The following is a 22,567-nucleotide window of genomic DNA, read 5'->3' as shown; positions in this document are numbered from 1 at the left end:
GAAAAAAGAAGGAGCTTTAGGTGGTTTAAAACGTGTCACCGAAAAAACTCTCAGCTTGAAATCAATCGCAGGGAATAAAAGAAAAAGAGACATGGACAGAAGAATAAAGAAGGAGATTGAGAGGAGATGGAGAGAAGGGGAAGAATTGAGTGTTTTTTTTTTTTTTGGCATAGTCTGCTGGTTGATGCCCATAAATGTAAACGAGGTGGAGTTGTGTGTTCGCTAAAAGGGCGCTTCCACCATTTGCGCCCGCCGCTGCGTGCGTGTGGGGTTCGCTAGCGCGCTCTCATTTCACATTTCATTTTATCTCTCTGCCCCCGTGTGTGTGTGTGTGTGTCTCGGCGAGGACGAGTTTGTTGCCAGTCGATCGCTGTCGTGGCACTCGATCAGTTGTTCACTTTATTCAGTGTCGAATTACAAAGAAAACACAAATCGCCGCTCTCCTTTTCTCTTCTTCTCTCCGCCCCGTCCCTTCCGTTTATTTTGTCCCGCTGTCTTCGGTTACTCAATCACGAAGCTCGCCAACGAACCTCACAGCTTTTTTTTATAATCGTGTTTTGTTTTTTTTCCATTTATTTTTTTTTTTTCGTCTGCTGCATTTATTCACGCCAATCATCTTCACCCGCTGCCGCGCACCGCCATTTCAAAAACAAAAAATCAAAACACTACACACCATCTGTCACACACTCTCACCTGTTTACTCCCCCAATCTCGCGCCCTTTTTCCCCACGTACCTGTACGTCCATCTAAAATCCTGAACCCGGGATCGCGGATCATCTGGACGCGCGGAACGCTCAATCGGGGTGGGGGAAAACACGCGCGCGCACAGTTCGATGTTGGATGCCTGGCGGAGAGGCCGGTGCTGCACACGTACCTGAACGAGCTGCACCTGTGCGGCGGCAGCAGCGATAACGAAAGCCACGACGAAAACGACATGCCTTCCATCCCGTACGCGCCGAAGACGTCAATGTAAGTGTTGTCTTGTTAGTTAATCTCTCTCTCTCTCTCTCTCTCTCTCTTTCTTTTATTTTATCTCTTCTAATCTTTCAGTTTTATTTGTTTGGACTGTATTTTACAATCGTTCTTTTTTTTTTTTATATGTATGAGACGTATGCGCTAAACATTGCGTGCTAGAAAAAGAGAGAATTCCAGATTTAAGTGGCCTGATAAAGCGAAAGAAAAAGAAGAGGGGACACGGGGACGACGGATGATGTGTGATGTCTTCTCTGTCGTCATGGAAGAAGAAAGAAAAGAATCCAAAAAGGGGAATTTGAGCTTATAGAAAATTTTTGTTTAGCCAGCCCCACATATGTCCTGACACATAGTGTATGCATACGTGTGTGTGTGTGTGTGTGTGTGTGGACGAACGAAGAAAGAGAGGGGGGGGGGGGGGAGAGCTCACCACCTTAAAAGGCCATCAGCACCGCTACTCTCTCTCTGTTGTGTTGTCTGTCTTCTTGCGCAGCAGCTCCGTCGTTTTCTTTTGGTGGAAAAACATTTTATGGCTCGTCGCCTTGTGTTCCAACACAGCCGCCCCATTTGAAAAGAAAAGGGAGGAGTACAGCCAAGCTGTAGCTAGCACACATGACCACACAACCGTGCACGGTTTCTTGATTACTTTACACGGGAAATTTTTTATTTATTTCCATTTTGGCTTTTTCTTTTTAGCAGAGAAATGAAAATCTCAAAAAAAAAAAAAAAAAAAAAAAAAAAAAAAAGAAGAAAAATGATTTTGTCTTAAAGATGCTATTTCACCATTAGTTTTGATGCTGGACAAGGACGGCAATAAAGGGCTGGGTTAGAGAGGTGAAAACCTTAAAAGAATTAGGGTGTGGATGTGTGATAGGGAGGGGTGGCTCCTTCAGTTTTCTTCACAGGTCTCACGCTCATTGGGTGGAGTTCACCATGGTACGTACACACACACACACACATACACACCATGGACATTTTTTTTTTTTTTTTTTTTTTTATCCCGTTGGTTATGTCAGAGAGACATGTGCTATTGGGTTGAGGTGTATATAGTAGTACGATAAGTGTAGTAACCCTATACGGCCTCCTCAATCGCCAACGCATTGCCTTACGGGTTCCTTTTTTTTTTTTTTTTTTCTTGTTTGATGAATTTAGTTTTTTTTTTTTCTTCTGTCTCTCGCCGAAGAGAGAGAAAGAGAGAGAGAGAGTTGAATAGAGAGATGACGTGATCACCTGAAATACAAGAAGATAGATGACTAGAAAGAGATGTAGAGGATAGAGAAAGAAAGAAAAAAAAATTATGCCTATTTTTGGGGAAACAACCTTGTGATTGTAGTGAGTGTTAGCTTCTTTTGTTTACGGCCACCATTCGTTTGGGTGTTAATCCTTTTTTTTTTTTTTTGCGAAAAAAAAAATAAATAAATAAATAAAATACCCAGCGAAGGTGACGGCCCTCACATGTCAAGAATTTGTGAGTTCGGCCCAGAGAATGTCAAAGAATTTTAATGATGGGTGTGTATCACGTGAAAGGTTTAGCGAGGGAGAGGGAGGCAAGACAAAACAAAAACAGGTTTTTTTTTTTTTTTTTTTTTTCCTTTAGATAATTCGGCAGGTTCACAATTTTTCACTTTCATTAGAAAAAAGAAAAATGTATTCATTTGTTTCTGTTTTTGGGCCTTCTAGGTCGTCCAGCCCACCGCGTCGCCCTTCCATCACGACCGTCTACATCGACTCTGAGCAGCAGATGAGCACTCGGGTGTCGTCGACGACGACGACGTTGGTGCGGCGAGACAGTGGAAGCAACGGCCGGACGTCGGCCGACTCGTCCCGACGTCAGTCGCAAACCATCGTCTCGTCGTGCATGTCCTCTGGCACTACCACCACCAGCACAACCACCTCTTCCGTGACTCAAAGCTTGTCCAACACTCCTTACTTTGCCAACCGCAAAACGGGCCAGCAGTTGACTCTGACGGAAGCTATCCAGACGGGCCTGCTGGATCTGCAGCGCGGCGCTTACATCGATCCGGTGACGGGAAATGTTCTGACGCTGTCGGAGGCGGCCGGTCAAGGACTGGTCGACCCGACGGTCGCATCCGCACTCCTCCAACCCTCGCTAGGATTAAGAGACCCCAGAACGGGTCAGGGCATCTCCCTGATGCAGGCCATTCAGCTCGGCCTCTACGACCCGAGCCGCGGCGGGTTCGTCCATCCGCAGACGCGCGAGCCCGTCACGGCCGAGGAGGCGCTCCTTGCGGGCCTTCTCCTCAGAGACAAGGTAAGCACCCTGGTTGCATTAGGTGTAGTTAGGACCGGCCCGCCCTCGTTAGTCGAAGCGCTCCAGCTCGGCTGGATTGATTACGATACGGCCGTCGTGACTGTGCCCCAAAAAGGCGTTAGGTGCTCGCTCCACGAGGCCGTCGTCTCCGAACTGGTTAGCGTGGGTTTGCGTCGTCGATCCACCCACCTGTACGATGCCCTCCGACAGGGCCTTATCGATCCCCAAACACGAATGTTTAATTATCGCGACCAGCGGGTCCCAGTGTCCGAGGCCATTGAGCGCCGAATGATTGAGACTGAAATTGCCACTATCGTAGACCCGAACGGCCGCAGAATAACGTTAGGCGAAGCCATCGATTCGGGCGTAGTCGATCCCGTCTGTTGCACATTGAAAGTCGATTCCGTTAAGTCCATCACGTGGGAAACGGCCATGCGTGATCAGCTGATTGTCAAACCGCTGACTTTGAAAGAATGCGTCGAAAGGCAATGGGTCAATGCAGACGGAACGATTGTCGATCCTTTGTCGTCGTCCCTTCGGGCCGTCAGCTGGAACCTCCTCAGAGCAGCCAAAGCTGGACTGCTGGACGTAGACTCGACTAAGTCTGTGGTAGATAGCCAAACGGGCGAGCCTCTAACGCTGGCCGAAGCCCTCAGCGAAGGCATCATTATGCCGTCCGGCCTGTACGTTGAACGGCCCCACGGGGCCACCATGACGTTAGAAGAAGCCTCTGAAAGGGGCCTGCTCCTGTCCGAAGGAATGGAATTTTTGCCTCCGCGACGTCCGTCTACCGGAAGCGAAAACGATCCACCCTTAACTGGCTGGCCGCTCAAAGTGGCCATTGAAAAGAAATATCTGGACACGAACACGGGACTGTTTGCAGTGCCGGGCACCGATCGACTCGTCTCGCTGGAAGAGTGCATCCTTTTCAGCATCATCCGACCGGATTCGGCGTCCGTTCTCGATCCGGCCACCAAACATTACATCCCGATACGTCGCGCGTTCGAGAAGAGGATCCTGACCTCGACGGGCCATTACAAAGAAACGGGTTCCAAACCGCTCAACATCCGCGAAGCTCTGAATCGTTACATCATCATCTTTGTCGACGATGAAAGCGTCTCTCCTTCATCCACCGTCAAGCGCGGATTCTCTCCGCGTCGCGAACGTCAGTCCTCCATCGAAGGATCGCCGCCAAAGATGAAACCGCCGGCGTCCGAGTCGCCAACACGTCGAGAATCAAGCCGGAATAAGAGCGTGGATGCTGGATCGCCGTTTGACGACCTGCCTCCGCCCGATTTGCAAGACATCCGCTTAGCGCGCGGAGTGATTTTTGCGCCGTCCAGCGGAATCGTTTCGATGGATGAAACCAAAGAGACGCTGAATTTGCTGGAAGCTTTGAAGCGCAACGTTGTCCAGCCGAGCAAAGTGAAGGTGCGCGATCCGACCTCGCCCGCCAAAGAATTGTCCGTGACCGAAGCCATCCGCAAAGGCATCGTTTCGAAGGAGACGGGCGACTACAAATATTCTGGCGGAAGGACCCTGTCGCTGTTGGACGCTATTCAAGTCGGAGTCATCAACGTCATCGGCCGGCCTGCCAGCGAACCAGAAGCGGCGATGGAAGTGGACAAGTCTTCGAATGCGTGGAAAGATTTGCGCGTCAAACTCATCGATCCCTTTACGGGTGCGGAAGTAACATGGGAGAGCGCGCTGGAACGTCACGTCCTGGACATTGAAACCATCACGCAATTAGCGGCCAAAGTCACTGACCAGCAACAGCCGAAGTTGAGTGCCGAACTGCTTTCTTGCATCGTCATGTCGGATGCCACTACGGGCAAACAATTGCCCGTCAAGGACGGCCTCGATCAAGGCATCGTAACGGAGAAGCGCCTGGTCGAATTGATCCAGGAACAAAAGCCCGTCCCCTATCGCCTAATGGATTTGGCTGGCATCCCGTTGGACGGCAGCGACTATCGAAAAGCGTCGCTTGCCCAGCAGACCCGCTCGAAGATTACGACCGAACCGAAATTCAGCGTCGCTATCGGCCGCGCCCGGTCCGTTCAGCAAGAACCGGGCAAATTGCAACGCATCCGCCGCAAAGTGATGAAACCCCGCGAGGCGGCCATCCGCGGCTTAGTGGACGCCCAGACGGCCGAGCTACTCGAAGTGCCTTCCTCTTCGGTTGAGGCGTTGATCAAGCAACAGAAAATCGATGCTGGAACGACGGGCGCCATTAGCGACGTCCTACGTGGACAGCAGTTGACACTACGCGAAGCGCTCGATCGCGGTGTGCTGGACGATGAAACGGGCGAAATGCAATTTCCCGTCGCGTCCAGTGTCTCCGTAACGGAAGCCGTCGAAAGAGGTCTCTACGATCAGCATTCCGGCTGTTTCGTCCATCCGGAAAACGGCAGTCCCTTAAGCCTGGCGGAAGCCGTCCAGTGTGAGATCATCGATCCCCAAACGCAAGTGGTGGACGCACGTTCGGAAGAGCGCAAGTCCGTCCCTCTTTCGCTGGCCATCACCATCGGTTTGGTGGATGAGAAGAACGGCGATGTCCAAACGGCCAACGGGTCCGTCTCGATGATGGAAGCTGTTGCGACCCGTCAACTCTACCTACCATCGCCACGCATCTGGGCGCCGCAAGTGCCACCTGTCGGCCTTACTTTACCCGTCGCGCTCGATCGTAAACTGATTGACGCGTCCACTCTGGAAATGATTCATCCATCAACTGGACGTCGCATGCCGCTCGATCAGGCCATTGACGCTCATTTGATTATGGCCATACCGTACCCTGCCGCGCCGGAGTACGTCCTCCTCCGACGCGCCATCGAAAAGCGGATGCTGGATGTTGACCGTCAAACCTTCACTGACATGTCCGGACGGAAGATGAGCGTGACCGAAGCTCTAGAACGAGGCGTGCTGGTCATCAAACGGCCAGTTCAATATCATTCTACAGTCGTGTCATCTAGCGAGTCGACACGGCATGATGAGACTCTTGTTTCTACCGAAACGCTAATCACGCGGAACGTCCAGTGCGTGCCCGGCTATACGTTGATCGGTGGCGATCAAGTCAAGAACGAGCGGACTGGCCGGATAATGACGTTTGAAAAAGCTGCAAGACTTGGCCTCATCGTCGGTATTCAAGCCGAACAACTCTCATTCCAGGAGGCCGTTTCAGAAGGGTTCGTTCATTTAGCATCGGGCACGTTCACGCGGCCTGGAACTCACGAACGAATGACCATCAATCTAGCCCTGAAAGAAGGCTGGCTGCGTTTGGATGGCTACAGTGACGTCCGACTGAACAAGACCAGCTCGAAGATGACGGCCGAAACGCTCATCTACGATACCAACAGTCAGCAAATGATCAGCGTCCAGCAGGCCATCCGAAGTGGCCTTTTGGGACCCAATGGCGAATACCAGCAATCGGGTAAAGCTCTCCCATTCAACCAAGCCGTCCGTATGGGTCTTGTGGCCGTCTTGGGCGTCCCCGAAATGCCCGGCCAAGACTCTGATTCCATGCCCGTCTTGTTCAATCTATCGCCCGTCTCCGGTAGAGAAGCCAACGAGCCCGTTCTCGTTTTCCGTTCGCGACGGACGTCCATTCGCAACGCTTTAAAAGAGGAAAGGATCGCCTCTCAGGCTCAGCTAGTCGTCCGGAAATCGTGGATGTCCGTCGACGAAGCGCTCCGTCAGAATTTAGCGACGCCAACGGCCATCATATCCATCGAAGAAAACGATCAGATTCATTTGGTTGGCGAGCCTGACCTTCACGTCTCTCCCGTCGACATCCTGGACAGAGATTTCGCCATCGAACAGGGTTTCTACGATCCATCAGGAGAGCTGTTTGTCGACGTTGAGACGGGGGACCCGATCCGGGTAGCAGACGCCACGGCCCTTGGCATCCTGGATGGCAAAGAGATATTGATCAAAGACGTCCGTTGCAATAGCGTTGTTACGCTGGACGAGGCTCTTGACAAACGGCTCGTAGATCCAGTTACGGGCCACATGATCGATCCGAAAAAGGGAAAGAAGATTGCCTTTTACGAAGCCGTTCAACTCGGTTGGATCGAAGCCAGCCCGGCGGCTCATCGAGCCCACCTGGGTGATCCGATCACCTTTAAGTACGCTATCAACAAGGGCTGGTATACAGTAGACAGTGGCCTTTTAAATTTGCCCAAATTGAAGAAGCCAGTCCAGTTGGCCGTCGCCATTCGCCATCATTATGTTCATCCGGATTCGGTTATCGTTCGATCGTTCAGCACCGGAGAGGATCTCAGTCTAATTCAAGCCGCCCAGCGTGGATGGATTAACCCGTTGGCGGGCATCGTCATACAGAACGAAGATGCCAAACCGATGGACTTTGCTAAAGCCGTCCAGTCGGGTCTTCTTCAGCCCAAAAGGAGAGCCATTGCGCTGGAGGCGGCCATTCGCAACGGGTCGTTAAATGGCAACAGTGGAAGGATAACCGAAAGCGTGTGTCAGAAGGCCTTAACGATCGAAGAGACGGTCAAGTGGGGCCTGATAGACGCCTTCATCTCCGAAATTCATGACACGAAACGACAGAGAGTGATATCGTTGGAAGAGGCCCTCGAAAGCCGATTAGTGGACAGCGCAAAGGGCCGTCTGATGAACACGGCTACCGGCCAATGGCTGGATTTCGTCACGGCATTCAAACAAGGACTTATATCTACTCAAACGACGACGATGAGCCTCTTCGACGCCGTTCATGACGGACTGTACGATCCCGAAACGGGCAAATTCTCCAATCCTTTTACCGGCAGTGAGGAGAGCCTACGCGAGTCGATCGCTAGCGGTTTAATTGACGGTTCATCTGCCCGCGTCCGGCAAGAGGATGAAAGTTACATTTCCCTAGAAGAAGCAGCCGATTCGTTGGAAGGTCAAAGACTGGACCAAGCTATTGAAGAGAAAAAGATCATCCCTCTACACAAAGCGTGGTCGCTGCAAGAGGCTTTGGCCCATAAACTGTACGAACGCGAAACCGGCCTGTTCGTTATGGCCGGCAGAGATAAGATTACACTACACACAGCCATTCAGAAGGGATTCATTCAAAAATCGGCCCTGACGGTCAAAGACCCGCGCTCGTCTGACATCCTCAGTCTTGCCGATGCCATCAAAATGGGCATCATTGACTCGACTTCTGGCATGGCCATTGACCCCTCGACCAGCGCCGAAATGGACTTTGTAGCCGCTATGGAACGCGGGCTCATCATCGGTGCCAAGCGCAAACTTTCCATCACCGAAGCCTTGCTCAAGGGGATGTACGACATGAAATCGGGACGTTTCTCAACGCTCTCTGAAGTTCGTAAACCCAAACTACCGACGGACGTTGCCATCCGCAGTGGTGTCATTGACTCGACGGCCAATTTGGTGCGCAACTTCAAAACGGGCGATGTGGTCACGTTCGAACAAGCCGTACGCGAACAGCTGATCGACGTCAAACAAGGAACGCTGCGCATTTCAGCCAAGCAGACGATCGATTTTCAACAAGCGCTCGACGGAGGCTTCCTCATTGAAGTCCAGCGGCCTCTGTTCCTCAGCGAGGCCATGGTCAAAGAAGTGTTCAATCATCAGACGGGCCTCTTCCTCGACCCTTTGACAGGACAATGGCTGTCGCTTGTCGAATCCATTGAAAGCGGACTGATCGATCCGGAATCGGTCCACGTCAAAGACACGCGCTGTGGCTTCTTGCGCAAGACCTCCCTGACGACGGCCATTGCGTTAGGCATGATTGACGGGCAGACGACACGCGTTAAGGACTTGACCAGCGGCAGGGAGTACACGCTGGCCGAAGCGTTCGCTAACGAGTTGATTGTCGATAGCAAAGCACCTGTGTCTATTCAGCGGATGATCCATCAAGGTCTTTACGATGAAGCGACGGGCCGCGTTACCGATCCCAACAGCGGCCGGAAAATCACAATCCACGAAGCTCTTCGACGTTGTGTCCTGCACCCTCTCTTGCCGTGTTTCTTCGAACGGCAAACGGGCAATCTATTGAGTTTAGCTGAAACTTGCCGCAACGGGATCATCGATCGCCAAACGGGTTTGTTTCGTCTTCCGCAATCCAAGCTGGAAATGCCGTTGAACAAGGCGCTGGAACGTGAATACATTCTAGATATCGAACAGCCGTTCTCGCTTTACGACGCTGTCCGTGTCGGCTTTTTCGATAGGCATCGCAATTGCTTTTTCCACCCGACCAACGGCCGTCGTCTCAATTTGGACGTGGCCTGCAAAGAAAACCTGATCCAGGCGACCAAGTCGATCGTCAAACATGGCAAGACGGGCCGCTACATGAAACTAGACGAAGCCGTTCGCATCGGATTGATTGATGCGGAACGCAACGCGTATTGCCTGCCGGGCAGTAGCGACATGACCTTCCCCGAAGCCTTGGAACGCGGTTTCATCGTGACGTCAAAGTCGGGCCTGACGCTGGAGGAAGCCATCCGAAATGGCCTCTATGCGCACGAGACGGGCAAATTTGTCGATCCATCAGTCGGTGATTTATTAGACTTGAACCAAGCGCTGGAACACGGGCTGATTGATGGCTCCACCACGGCCCTCAAGGACGCATCCACTGGTAGCCTTAAAAGCCTTAATAGCGCCATTGAAGACGGAGACATTGATGGAGTTCGAGGAAGAGTTGTCGAGGCCCGAGGCAAGCGCTCCATGAACCTGGAAACGGCCGTCGAAGAGCATGTGATCGTCACCGTCGATCGGCCCTTAACGTTCAATCAAGCGGTCCGCGATGGCGCTATTGATTTGAATGTTGGCACGTTCATCGATCCACGCACATCGTGCCGACACACCCTAGAAGAAGCCATCCGGCACGAACTGATTGACCCGCAATCAGCCGTTATCAAGAACCCACAAACAGGAAACTTTATGACGGTCAAACGGGCCGTTAACGAAGGCATCGTCGATATGCGCAAACGGGCCACGGTGGACCGAAAGACAGGCCATTTGGGTCCCCTGTGCATCATTTTCGAACAAGGCACGGTCGTGTTCCATCGGCAGACGATCGGATTCGATGAAGCTATAGAACAAGGTCAATTCAACTTGAAAATTGCCCGACTGATGGAGCCGGCCAGCAACGAAGAATTGAATCTGAAACAGGCCGTTGCGTTCGGTTGTTTGAACTCGGATTCCGTCTTAGTTAGGGACAATTTGCATAGGCAATTGCTCAAGTTGTCGGCCGCTTTCGAGCTGGCCATAGTCGATGCAGATCAGGGTCTCGTACTGGACAATTCAAGCGGCAAACAAGTGACCCTTAGCGAAGCGTTAGCCACAGGTCTGATCGTCACTCCCAAACGCCAACTCTCGCTAATCGAAGCCATCGAATTCGGACTTTACAACATCGAAACGGGCCGCTTTTCCGATCCCTTTACCCAGCGCTCGTTAACTCTTGCCGAAGTTGTCGATACGGCCCTTCTGGATTTCTCCACTAACTTGGCCAAAGACCCCGAAACAGGTCGCATTCTGTCCATAATACAGGCCATTGAAGAAGGCCTAGTGAATGCCTCAACTGGCCGATTGGCCAACATGAACTTGGCGGAAGCCTTATCCAAAGGATTCCTCTTGACGACTTCTGCCCGGGTAAGCCTAGCTAGCATCCGGTTATATTATCGGTATGGCTTGCTCGGTACGACCTGCTACCCCTTTTCTTTTATGTGTGTTAAAACAAGTGCTTCCATCATCCCTGCTAACTTAATACGGGATAACCTCCAAGTGGTTTTTTTTTTAATACGTTTCTTAAAAAGATCCGCCCCTCTACAGATCGGTTAGACGTCCCAAAGTTTCCGGTTAAGGTTACCACTCATGTTTTAAAACATGTGGAATAAAAATACCCTTTATTCTACTAATCATAGTTTGCTAACTCGCATCCAGTTGAACGTTTAATTCCGTCTTAATCGTTAAATCTGGTGGAAGGGTGAAGGATATATAACACTAATTGTCGAAATGATGAAAGATGAAAGGTGTGCCAATGCCCCCTTTAGAATTTTAGTATACGTTTGTGTGTGTGTGTGTGTGTGTGTGCTTGTCTGTTTTTGAATGCTTGTCTATTAGAATAACCCAAGTAGTTTTTTTTTTTTTTGTTCGTGATAAAAACATGATTTTGAATTTTTGCTTTTGCCTTGATCCGGCATTTTACGCGTTCGTTTTTATCATCAATTTATAGCAAGCCATGGAGGAAAGGTACAAGCTGTGCGATGATGGCATGGCACGTTTGCTAGTGTGGATTTCTAACGTTGAAGCTCAGCTGGCCAATCAAGACACGGTCCGCGAAGATGTCGCTGAATTGAAAAATCAAATTAATGTTATCAGAGTAATCATTTTTAATTTTTTTAGTCCCATTTTCTTTTGAAATTTTTGCATTTTATGTATTGTCTTTATAAAATAATCTTATAGGGTGTCCGTGATGATTTGGAATCACATTCCCGTCCGGTTAACGCCTGTCTGGATCAGGTCCGGCAGATTGTCAGCCAAGGTGGGGAATTCCTATCGGCCGATGAGATCCAAACACTCGAAGGCAAAGGTCAAGAGCTGAAGAAACGCTACGACCATGGAACAGATCAGACGGAAAAACTTCTCCGCAAGGTCTCGACGGCTCTGGACGAGTTGCACAAATTCCGCACGGAAATCACCAACTTCAAGACGTGGATGGTCAAGTCTAACAAGTTGGCAGAAGACAAAGAACGACAGTTGGCAAACCTCAGCCGAGTTCAAGCCAATGCTGACACGACTCGCGAATTCTTCAGCGACGTCATCGCTCACCAGGCTGATCTGCGTTTCATCACCATGGCAGCCCAAAAGTTTGTCGACGAATCCATGGAATACCTTGCCGTCCTCAACGATTTCCGCGATAAACTCCCGCAGCGAATGAGACACATCGAGCCGTCTGAGTTGATGGTCAAGGCCGAAGTGGTTGAAGTTACTCAAGATTACCAGGTACATTTGTTTTTTCTACTTTACACTTCTACAGCCATTTAACTTTCGATTCTTTTTCTTTCCCGCTAGACGTTGATGAAGCGAGCCAATAGATTGTCGGACAAAATGACTGATATCAATAGCAAAAACAAAGATTATCAGGAAATCGTAACCAAAGCCAAAGCCTGGCTCAAAGAGGTTGAACCGAAAGCCACGAAAATTGTTAATGAACCACTGGGTGCCGAGCCCAAAGCCGTTGAGGATCAACTTGGACGTGCCAAAGCTCTCAATAATGACGTCATGGCCAATGAGCGATTGGTCAATCATACCGTCCAGGCAGCAACGAGCCTGTTGACGGCCTTGGATGGCGATGTGTCAGAAGTGGAACGCAGCAATCTCGAAAGTGTCCAAGCTAATATTCAGGATCGCTACAAGAAATTGCTGAATGCCTTGGCCGACAAGTGCCAATTCTTGGACAACGCTCTCGTACAGAGTCAAGATGTCCAAGAAGCCCTGGATTCCTTGGCCAACTGGCTCAGCCAGGCTGAGAATCAGTTCAAGTACGTCATCACGAAACAAGATTTGTACAAGTATTTCTAATTGATTTCTGTTTCTTCTAGGAATATGACGAAACCAACCAGTTTGAATAAGGATCGTCTAGATGAACAGCTGAGAGAACATCGAGTGTTGGTAGCTGACATTGATAGCCATCGTGCTGGCTTTGAGAGCATCAACGAAGCCGCTGCTGCACTCGTTGCTAATCCAGATAATGCACGTGTGGCTCGCAAGATTGAAGCCAAAATGAAAGACATGAATTCAAGGTAGACTTTCCTTTGCCTGGAATTTCAATAGTTCTGTACCTAACATTTTTTTCCCCCCTACAGATACGAGAAACTCCAAGATAAGGTTGTCAAACGTGGATACGTGTTGGAAGAAATCTACAAGTCGCTGGATACTTTCATCATCTCGGTCACGCAGTTCGATGAATGGTACCAACAAGTTTGGGAAATCCTTGACTCGTCCGATCAAGACGAAGCCGAGCAGCTTAGCTCTAGGATTGAAGACATTTCTCAACAAAAGGATCAACGCCGAGAGAATTTTGACAACATGCTCCAAATTGGCAGGACATTAGTCATCAAGAAAGACCTCGCCGATACTACCCCAATTAAAGAAAAAATCAAAAGTAAAACTCTTGCATTGTTCAAATCGAATTCAGCACATTTAATCAACTGTGTTATTTATATAGCATTGGAGATGCAATGGAAGGATTTGTCGACAATCATCGAACAAAGCCTCAAGGACGGAAAAGCCCGAACCGATCAGCTCCACACGTACGAGAAACTCCGCGATCAAGTGCTTGAGTGGTTGACCAAAAACGAAGGACGAGTGGACGCGCTCGAGCCTGTTGCCGTTGATGCAGACATCCTGAAGCGACAGACGGATGAACTCCGAGTACATTCATTGATATTTCCTTTTTATTATTATTTTGTTTATTTATTTATTTTTTGAATTGTTAGCCAATCATGAAAGAGTACCGCGACTACGAGACCACCATTAGTCGGGTCGCTGATCTTGGCACAGCTTATGAAAACATGTCCCGGCCCGCCGGAGATACATCTCGCAAACCGAGCATCGTCTCGCCTTCGAAACGGTCTTCCATTACAACTCGTAAGTATTATTCTTATATTTTGTCTTTAATGTATAGAAGCGCTAGCCAGTGTTATGTAGAGACACTCGATGAATCATAAGCGTAAGGTGTACATATAGCGAGAGAAAGCGTTGACGTGTTATGTCTGTAGTGCGCCGCTCTTCGCAAGATTCACGCCGACCATCGCAAGATTTGCGCCGTCAATCGCAAGACTTGCGCAGTCCGTCACCGATTAAAGTAGGTATGGGGGCACCATTGAGTCCGTTGATCAACAGCGTCGCTTCCAGTGGCTTCGGTAGCCGAAGATCATCCCAAGACTTTTTCGGCATGGAAGGTAGATAGTCCCCCCCAAAAAAAAAACATCCTCCGCCAACCAAAAAAAAAAATGAAGCACCAGGCTTCTTTGGCCAGAACGCACGGCGTGGATAATACGTCTAAAGCTCACTGATTTTAACACGCGCATTATTTTTTAACTCCGGCTTTTTTTTTTCTTGCTTGCAATAATCTTTATCAATAATTATAAAAGGCTAAACTTGGCCCGACATCGCTTCTTCAATTTAACGGCCTGAACGAAGGCGGATGCTTATTTCTAATGATTTTAATCTGCAAATCTAACTCGATGATTCTTTTTTTTTTTTTTAGATTCTTCCATCGTCCAGAAGCAAATTGCTGATATCTACGATCGCTACGGCCAGTTAGGCTCGAAGCTTCATGACCGTAAAGCCGAATTGGAATTGATGACAGAGGAAGCTAAAAAACACGCCGACGTGCTGAAGACGCTGGCTGCCTTCTTGGACAAAGTAGAGCGCCAGTTGCCTCGCGATTCGGCCGTCCCTCAAACGAGAGACGATGCCGAGAAGCAGTTGAGAAGTGTCAAAAATGTTTTGGAAGACATGTACGATAAGCAACCACAACTAGACGGCCTTAAGATCCAGGTTACTGAGCTCCTTCGCAGAAAGAGTGGTGTCCCTGGTGCCGATGCTCTGCAAGATCAGCTGATGACCGTCTCTGGTCGCTGGAAGGATCTGCAGGATCGGTGCAAGGCTCGCTCCAAATTTCTGGAAGACGTCAAAGATTTCCACGATACGCATGATCAATTGTCGGCTTGGCTGATCGCCAAGGATCGTATGATGTCCGTCCTCGGCCCAATCTCCTCCGACCCGCGTTTGGTCCATCACCAACTGCAGCAGGTTCAAGTCTTGCGCGAGGAGTTCAAGGTACACGAGCCGCAGGTTCAGCATTTGGAACGTCTAGCCGATGTGATCCTAGAGATTGCCGAACCCAATTCCAATGACGGACGCAAGGTGAACGATAAGGTCGTTTCGATTTCAGCCAAATGGTCGGACTTGATAGGTCGTCTCGAAGAACGCAAACAAAATTTGGATGCAGCGTCCGGCACAAGTCGCCAGTTTTACGCTAATCTTGGCCAGCTGCAGGATGCTCTTCAAAAGATTTCCGATAATCTGGAAGAATTGGCTGTCGAAAATGTGTACCCCGAAGAGATACTTAAACATCTCGAAGATTTACAAGACCAACTTGAAAGTCAACGGCCTTTGATTGCTGGACTCGAAACCGTAGGTGAACAATTATGCGCCGTACTGAGCGATGCCTCTTCCAAAGCGGAAGTAGCTCAGAAGTTGAGTCAGATCGACAAAATGCACGCTCAACTTCAGAAGAAGCTGGACAATCGACGTGCGGAACTCGAGAATTTATTGAAGGATAACAGGGAATTCGAAGATCAGTGCGGACAGTTACAAGAATGGCTGGGCGATTGTGCACGTCTGCTCGTTGAAGCGCTCAAAGTTTCCGCTGATCGCGATGTTTTGCGTCGCCAATTGCAAGAAAACGAGCCGGCCTACAAAGAAGTCATGGACAAAGAACATGAAGTCATCATGATGCTGGACAAGGGACAAGAACTGGCGAACCAATCGCCAAACAAAAACGACGCCAAGGCGTTCAATAAATTATTGGAGAAAATCAGAGGAGATTGGAACAAGGTTCGCCTGGAGACTGTCAGTCGTCACCGACGATTGCAAACGTGCATGGAACTCTGTCGCAAATACGACGGTTCACAAGAAATGTTCCTTCCTTGGCTCGACCAAGCCGAAGCGAAACTCAATCAAATGCAACCAGTTGCTTTCAAGAAGAGCGATTTGGATGCTCAGGTGAAGGATCTACAATCATTCCGTAATGATATTTCCAGGCACAGCGCCACGTTCGAAACGAACAAATCGCTCGGCGAGTCTTTCCTATCGGCCTGTGATGTTGACAAGGAAGGTGTCAAAAGCGAACTTACCATCACGAAGGAACGTTGGGATCAGATCAACGCCGCTGTCCTGGAACGTTCTCAATCGTTGGAGGACATCGCCCAGCGTTTGGCCGAGTTCATCGAACTGTTGCGTGACTCACAGCACGCCATGCAACGCTGCGAAGATCGTCTATCGTCTCATGATGCCTTGGGCCCTGCAGCACGCGATTCCAGGCTACTTGATCGCATCCGAACGCTCTTGGATGAAGCCGTCCAGCTTGAAAAGGGAGTCGATCGCGTCCAGCAATATGCTTCTGGTCTAGTAGCCGATGCTGCCAGCCACGATTCTAATGCAAGCCATATTCAGGATCAGGCTGAGGATCTTGCCAGACGCTATTCTGAACTACGAGCACACCTTGAGGATCGCTGTAACATGCTGGAAACGGCCTCTGTTGCCGTTTTACAGTTCAATGTATGTTTCATTTGTTACACCAGTTTGATTATTTAATAATAACATCGTTTTTGCCATACAGGAACATGTCAAGGCGGTTTTAGGAGATTTGTCCACTCTCGAAACAGAGTTGGATTCAATGTCACCAGCTGGAAGAGACTTGGATACGTTGAATAATCAATTGGATCAAACGCATCACTTCTTGGCTAAGCTTGAAGCTCGCCAGGCTGAAGTTGAAGCAATTGCAACTGATGGCCAAAATCTCGTATCCGAGGGCCACGCTCCCGACGCCCAAGGTTTGCGCGATCAGCTCGAATCGTTACGTAAACAAACTACTCGTTTGGAAGATCGTGGTAAGAATCGACTTGACGAACTGGAGAAAACGCTTGTTCGTGTGGAGAGCTTCTACGATCTGCACAGTAACATCATGCAACACATCGAGGAGGTACACGTTTTAAAGCAAGTTTTATTTGCCTTCTTGACATCAACATCGTTTCAATTTAGGCGTCCAATGAAGAACGGGCGTTCAAACCCATCGTCGGTGACGTCGAATTGGTCCGCCAACAGCAAGAAGAATTCCGTCGCTTCAAGCAGGAACTCATTATTCCGCTGAGCCAAAATTTGGACGAAGCCAATCGCAGTGGCCAAGGTTTGGTCCAGTCGGCCGCCAACGGTGTCTCTACCTCGGCTCTTGAATCCGACTTGGAGAAGATGAACGACCGCTGGAACAACTTGAAGGAGAAGCTCAACGACCGCGAGCGCAGACTAGACGTGGCCTTCCTCCAGTCTGGAAAGTTCCAAGAAGCTCTCCAGGTTTTATTCATATAAATTGGTAATGATTAGTTTAATTGTTAACAATGAACTTTCGCTCTCCAGGGCTTGTCCAAATGGCTTTCCGACACAGAAGAGATGGTTGCCAACCAGAAACCGCCATCAGCTGATTACAAGGTGGTCAAGGCCCAATTGCAGGAGCAGAAATTCTTGAAGAAACTTCTGTTGGATCGTCAGCAGTCCATGTCTTCCCTGCTCGACATGGGTCAGGACATTGCCAACCACGCTCACCCTGAAGAACAAGCGGAAATTGAGGAGCAGCTCCAAGAGCTGGTGGCTCGATTTGACGCTCTAACCAACGGCGCCGATGATAGAATGGACGCTCTAGAGAAAGCAATGGCGGTAGCCAAGGAGTTCCAAGACAAGTTCTCGCCCATTGCTGACTGGTTAGAAAAGATGGAACGCAAAATCAAAGATATGGAGATCGTACCCACTGACGAAGAAAAGATCCAACAGCGCATCGAAGAGCACGATCTGCTGCACGATGACATTCTCAGCAAAAAGCCTGCTTTTGATAGCCTGACTGATATTGCTACAAACTTGATGTCACTGGTCGGAGAAGAAGAGGCTAGCGTGCTCGCAGACCGCCTGACAGAATTAACTGATCGATATGGTGCCTTGGTAGAGAATTCAGAGGCCCTAGGACGGCTGCTAAGTGATGCCAAGACTGGCTTGAGGCATTTGGTTCTATCCTACGAAGACTTGTTGGCCTGGATGGAGAGCATGGAGTCCAAGTTGTTCAAGTACCGAATCCTATCCGTTCACGTTGAGAAATTACAAGAACAGATGGAGGAACTGATGTACCTAACTGAAGAAGTGGCTGGACATCAACCTCAAGTTGAATCTGTCGTTGACACGGGCCTGGAACTTATGCGCCACATCACCAATGAAGAAGCTCTGCAACTGAAAGAAAAACTGGATTCAGTTCAGCGTCGTTACACAGATTTAACTGGAAGGGCTGATGATTTGTTAAAACACGCCCAGGAGACCCTACCGCTCGTTGAGCAGTTCCATGTATCGCACAATCGCCTCGCCAATTGGTTATTGGACGCTGAAGATCGCCTGCAAGCCTTGGATTCTTCGTCGGCGGCTTCAGGAGGGAGCGCTGGCCTGGACGTCCAGGAAAGCATCATCGCTCGTTTGGAAAGCGAATTGAGTGAGGTCAGACCTTTCTTAGATATGGTTAATCAGAGTGGACCTCAGCTCTGTCAGAGATGCCCAGGTATTATTATTTTTACGACACCACCCTTCGATGGTTCACTGTTAACATTCTGTTGTTTTTCGTAGGTGAGGGTTCTGCGTACATCGAGTCGTTGATAACACGTGACAATCGCCGGTTCGATGCCATTTGCGAACAAATCCAGCGAAAGGCTGAGCGATTGCATCTGTCGAAGCAACGCTCAATGGAAGTCGTGGGAGATCTTGATGAATTGTTAGACTGGTTCCGTGAAACTGAACAACAACTGCGAGAATCCGAACCTCCTAGCTCTGATCCGGAGGTCATCCGCGTCCAGCTCAAAGAACACAAAGTCATCGGTGATGAAATCTCCACCCAAAAAGGACGCGTTCGCGATATTCTATCAGCAGCGCAAAAAGTGCTTCGTGAATCGCCTCAAACTGAGGATTCGGCATTCATTAGGGAGAAAATGGAAGACCTTAAGGTTAGGAACTACGTCATTTCACTTTTAATATGAAATTTAATCGATGTTTTTCTTCTGTCGTTCAGGAAACAAGAGATCGCGTCTCGGAATTGAGTGCTGATCGATTGAGCATCTTAGAACAAGCATTGCCTCTAGCTGAGCATTTCTACGAAGCCCATTCCGATCTATCCAACTGGCTAGGCGAAATTGAGGAAGCTTTGTCAAGTCTGGATGACCCTGCCATCCGCCCCGATCAGATCGTCCGCCAGCAAGAAGGCAACAAACTTCTCATGGCCGACGTTGCCGAGCACAAGCCACTCTTTGACAAACTCAACAAGACGGGCACTACCCTTGCCAAGTTGTGCATCGAAGAAGAGGGCGTCAAGGTTCACGACATCCTCGAATCGGACAATGCCAGGTAAATCATCTTTAAACATTTCGCTTATTGATTATGAATTACTAGTTAAATTCTGATTTACAGGTATGCTGCTTTGCGATCGGGCTTGCGTGAGCGCCAACAAGCTCTGGAAGAGGCTTTGCAAGAAACTAGCCAATTCTCAGACAAACTTGATGGCATGCTTGCCGCATTGGCCACCGCCTTCGAGCAGGTAAAATCAGCCGAGCCTGTGTCTGCCCATCCTGACAAAATCCAGGAACAAATGCAAGAAAATCAATCTGTTGTCGAAGACCTCGAAAAGAGAGAATCCGCATTTGAGGCCGTGAAACGAGCTGCTGACGAAGTAATCGTGAAGAACCCTTCAGATCCCGCCGTGAAAGACATAGAAGGCAAACTGAAGAAGTTGTCCAAACTGTGGGACACGGTTGTGGCTGCCACTGGGGAGCGCGGCAAATCTTTGGAAGAGGCTTTGGCCGTCGCCGAGCGCTTCTGGGAAGAGTTGCAAGCTGTTATGACTGCGCTCAAAGAGCTGCAAGACACATTGGTCAGCCAAGAACCACCAGCAGTCGAGCCGGCCAAGATTCACCAACAACAAGCCACTCTTCAAGACATCAAAACCGATATTGAGCAAACCAAACCTGAGGTGGAGCATTGCCGCCAAGTCGGTCAAGAGCTCATCAGCTTGTGTGGCGAACCCGACAAACCGGAAGTCAAGAAACACATTGAAGAGTTGGATTCGGCCTGGGATAATATCACTGCCCTTTACGCCAAGCGCGAGGAGAACCTCATCGACGCTATGGAGAAGGCCATGGAATACCACGACACGCTCAACGTAAGTTTAATTGTCATGATATTGTTTCGACATGGAAACTAAATCTTGTTGATATTATAGAGCCTGGCTGAGTTCTTGGAGAAAGCGGAGAACAAGTTCCACGGAATGCGTCCTCTCGGTTCCGACATTGAGACGGTCAAAGAACAGATCGAACAACTCAAAGCATTCAAAGCCGAGGTTGACCCACAAATGGTCAAAGTGGAGACACTCAACAGGTATACAATTCTTCTTATTGTCAAACTTACAATAACGTCCATAATGGTGTGAAATACTTGGTGTTCGGCATTTAAAATAACTTTCTGATAAAAACAATAGAAATAATGAGAGTCGTTTACGTAGTAAATAAGAGTACAAATCAAAATAATCAAACATTTATCACTGATCACATTCCTGGTTTTGGTTCCCTCCTCAAATTGACCCTTCTCAGGAGTCTAAACAGGCAAGTCATTTTCCCTCCCTACGGAATGAGGGCATGCAATCGCTTTGTAAACAAAAAAAAAATTTCCTTCGGGATTGGTTGCTGCACGATTTGAGCAGCCGATAAACATCAATTGACGCTTTGTTATTTCATCTTCACTTCAACCCTTCATAAATCTTTTTCGTATCTCCGTCGCCCTTAGCTTTCACGCCGCATCAGTTTAAAAGAAGAAAGAAATTTGAAATTATCTTTACACTATTTTATAGGCAAGCTGGCGATCTGGCAGATCGCACCTCTCCCGATCAAGCTGCTCGTTTGAAGGAACCGTTGGCCAAGGTGAACCGACGCTGGGAAGATCTCTTGCGCGGAGTTGTCGACAGGCAACGAGAGTTGGAACACGCTCTGCTGCGTCTTGGACAGTTCCAACACGCTCTAAATGAGCTGTTGGTCTGGATCCAGCGCACTGACACTACCCTGGATGAGTTGAAGCCCGTCTTTGGAGATCCAAATGTCATCGAAGTCGAGTTGGCTAAGCTCAAAGTGTTGATCAATGACATCCAAGCCCATCAAACCAGTGTCGACACGTTGAACGATGCCGGTCGCCAATTGGTTGAGAGTGGCAAGGGATCCGATGATGCTAACAAAACCCAGCAACGTTTGGTGCTTCTCAACAAGAAATGGAGTGATCTAGTTGAAAAGGCCTCCAGCCGTCAAAAGGTAAGAGTGTGTTAGCGTTTCGTTTGATTGTATTTCATTTGCCAATTTTTAATTTTGGAAAAAAACAGGAATTGGAAGATGCTCTGCGGGAGGCACAGAAATTCACTGCCGAAATCCAAGACCTGTTGCTTTGGCTGAACGAAATTGATGGCGCCCTCTCCATGTCGAAGCCAGTGGGTGGTTTACCCGAAACTGCTTCAGAGCAGCTTCAGCGCTTCATGGAAGTTTATAACGACCTGGAGCACGACCGACCCCTCGTCGAGAGCTGTTTGCAGCGTGGTGCCGACTACGTGAAACGTTCCACCGATGGAGCGGCCTCTTCTCTGCAGCATAATCTAAGAACATTGAAGCAGCGATGGGACAACGTGATGAATCGTGCCAACGATAAGAAAATCAAGTTGGAGATTGCTCTCAAGGAGGCCACCGAGTTCCACGATGCCTTGCAAGCTTTCATCGACTGGCTGACAAACGCCGAGAAGACATTGGGTGGGCTCAAACCCGCCTCGCGCGTCATGGAGACCGTCCTCTCTCAGATCGAGGAGCACAAATCCTTCCAGAAGGACATTGCGGCCCAGCGCGAAGTCATGCTTAGCTTGGACAAGAAGGGAACACACTTGAAGTACTTCAGCCAAAAACAAGACGTGATCCTAATCAAGAATCTCCTCATCAGCGTTCAACATCGCTGGGAGCGTGTTCTTTCCCGAGCCGCTGAACGAACCCGAGCGCTTGATCACGCCTACAAAGAGGCCAAAGAATATCACGATTCGTGGCAAGAACTCTACTCGTGGTTGGACGACGCTGAGAAGGGTAATATCCGATGAATGAAAAAGTACCAGCCGAAAATATATTTTAACAATCGAAATGTTTTGTGTAGGATTCGATGATGCCGTGCTGCAACTGGGCAAAGATCCCGAGAAGATCAAGCAGCTTTTGGCCAAACACAAGGAGTTCCAACGAACTCTTGGTGCCAAACAGCCGACGTATGACGGCATCGTACGTCTTGGCAAACTTGTCAAGGATCGTGCTCCGAAGACAGATGAGCCTACCTTGAAGCAAATGATGTCTGATTTGAAAGCCAAATGGCAATCTGTTTGCAACAAATCAGTTGATCGTCAGAGGAAACTTGAAGAAGGATTACTCTTTTCTGGACAATTCAAAGACGCTATTCAGGTTAGATTAACTTCATTTTTGCATTCTT

At 49.0% G+C, this 22,567-nt stretch overlaps 1 protein-coding gene across 4 annotated transcripts in view; it reads left to right on the top strand.

The window, feature by feature from the left end:
* LOC130697404 (dystonin-like) overlaps positions 1-22,567 on the top strand; it is a 63,404-nt gene that overhangs the window by 33,032 nt on the left and 7,805 nt on the right. For 3 of the 4 annotated variants that reach the window (XM_059494807.1, XM_059494809.1, XM_059494808.1), the window contains 19 exons: positions 11,439-11,585; positions 11,669-12,208; positions 12,278-12,747; positions 12,808-13,008; positions 13,072-13,370; positions 13,434-13,639; positions 13,705-13,855; positions 13,987-14,169; positions 14,478-16,555; positions 16,617-16,979; positions 17,039-17,347; positions 17,411-18,587; positions 18,653-19,026; positions 19,092-19,423; positions 19,487-20,234; positions 20,295-20,449; positions 20,919-21,369; positions 21,438-22,176; positions 22,244-22,539. In XM_059494807.1, coding sequence (XP_059350790.1) covers positions 11,439-11,585; positions 11,669-12,208; positions 12,278-12,747; positions 12,808-13,008; positions 13,072-13,370; positions 13,434-13,639; positions 13,705-13,855; positions 13,987-14,169; positions 14,478-16,555; positions 16,617-16,979; positions 17,039-17,347; positions 17,411-18,587; positions 18,653-19,026; positions 19,092-19,423; positions 19,487-20,234; positions 20,295-20,449; positions 20,919-21,369; positions 21,438-22,176; positions 22,244-22,539 — 9,219 coding nt within the window. Of the gene's footprint in view, positions 1-829; positions 970-2,652; positions 3,245-11,438; positions 11,586-11,668; positions 12,209-12,277; positions 12,748-12,807; positions 13,009-13,071; positions 13,371-13,433; positions 13,640-13,704; positions 13,856-13,986; positions 14,170-14,477; positions 16,556-16,616; positions 16,980-17,038; positions 17,348-17,410; positions 18,588-18,652; positions 19,027-19,091; positions 19,424-19,486; positions 20,235-20,294; positions 20,450-20,918; positions 21,370-21,437; positions 22,177-22,243; positions 22,540-22,567 lie in introns of all 4 variants that reach the window. The other variant, XM_059494806.1, reaches the window with a different exon arrangement.

Source organism: Daphnia carinata, chromosome 3 (genome assembly GCF_022539665.2).
Source record: "Daphnia carinata strain CSIRO-1 chromosome 3, CSIRO_AGI_Dcar_HiC_V3, whole genome shotgun sequence".
Lineage (NCBI taxonomy): Eukaryota > Metazoa > Arthropoda > Branchiopoda > Diplostraca > Daphniidae > Daphnia > Daphnia carinata.
Note: the sequence above shows the minus strand (reverse complement) of the source record. Positions and strands in the feature narration are given on the sequence as shown.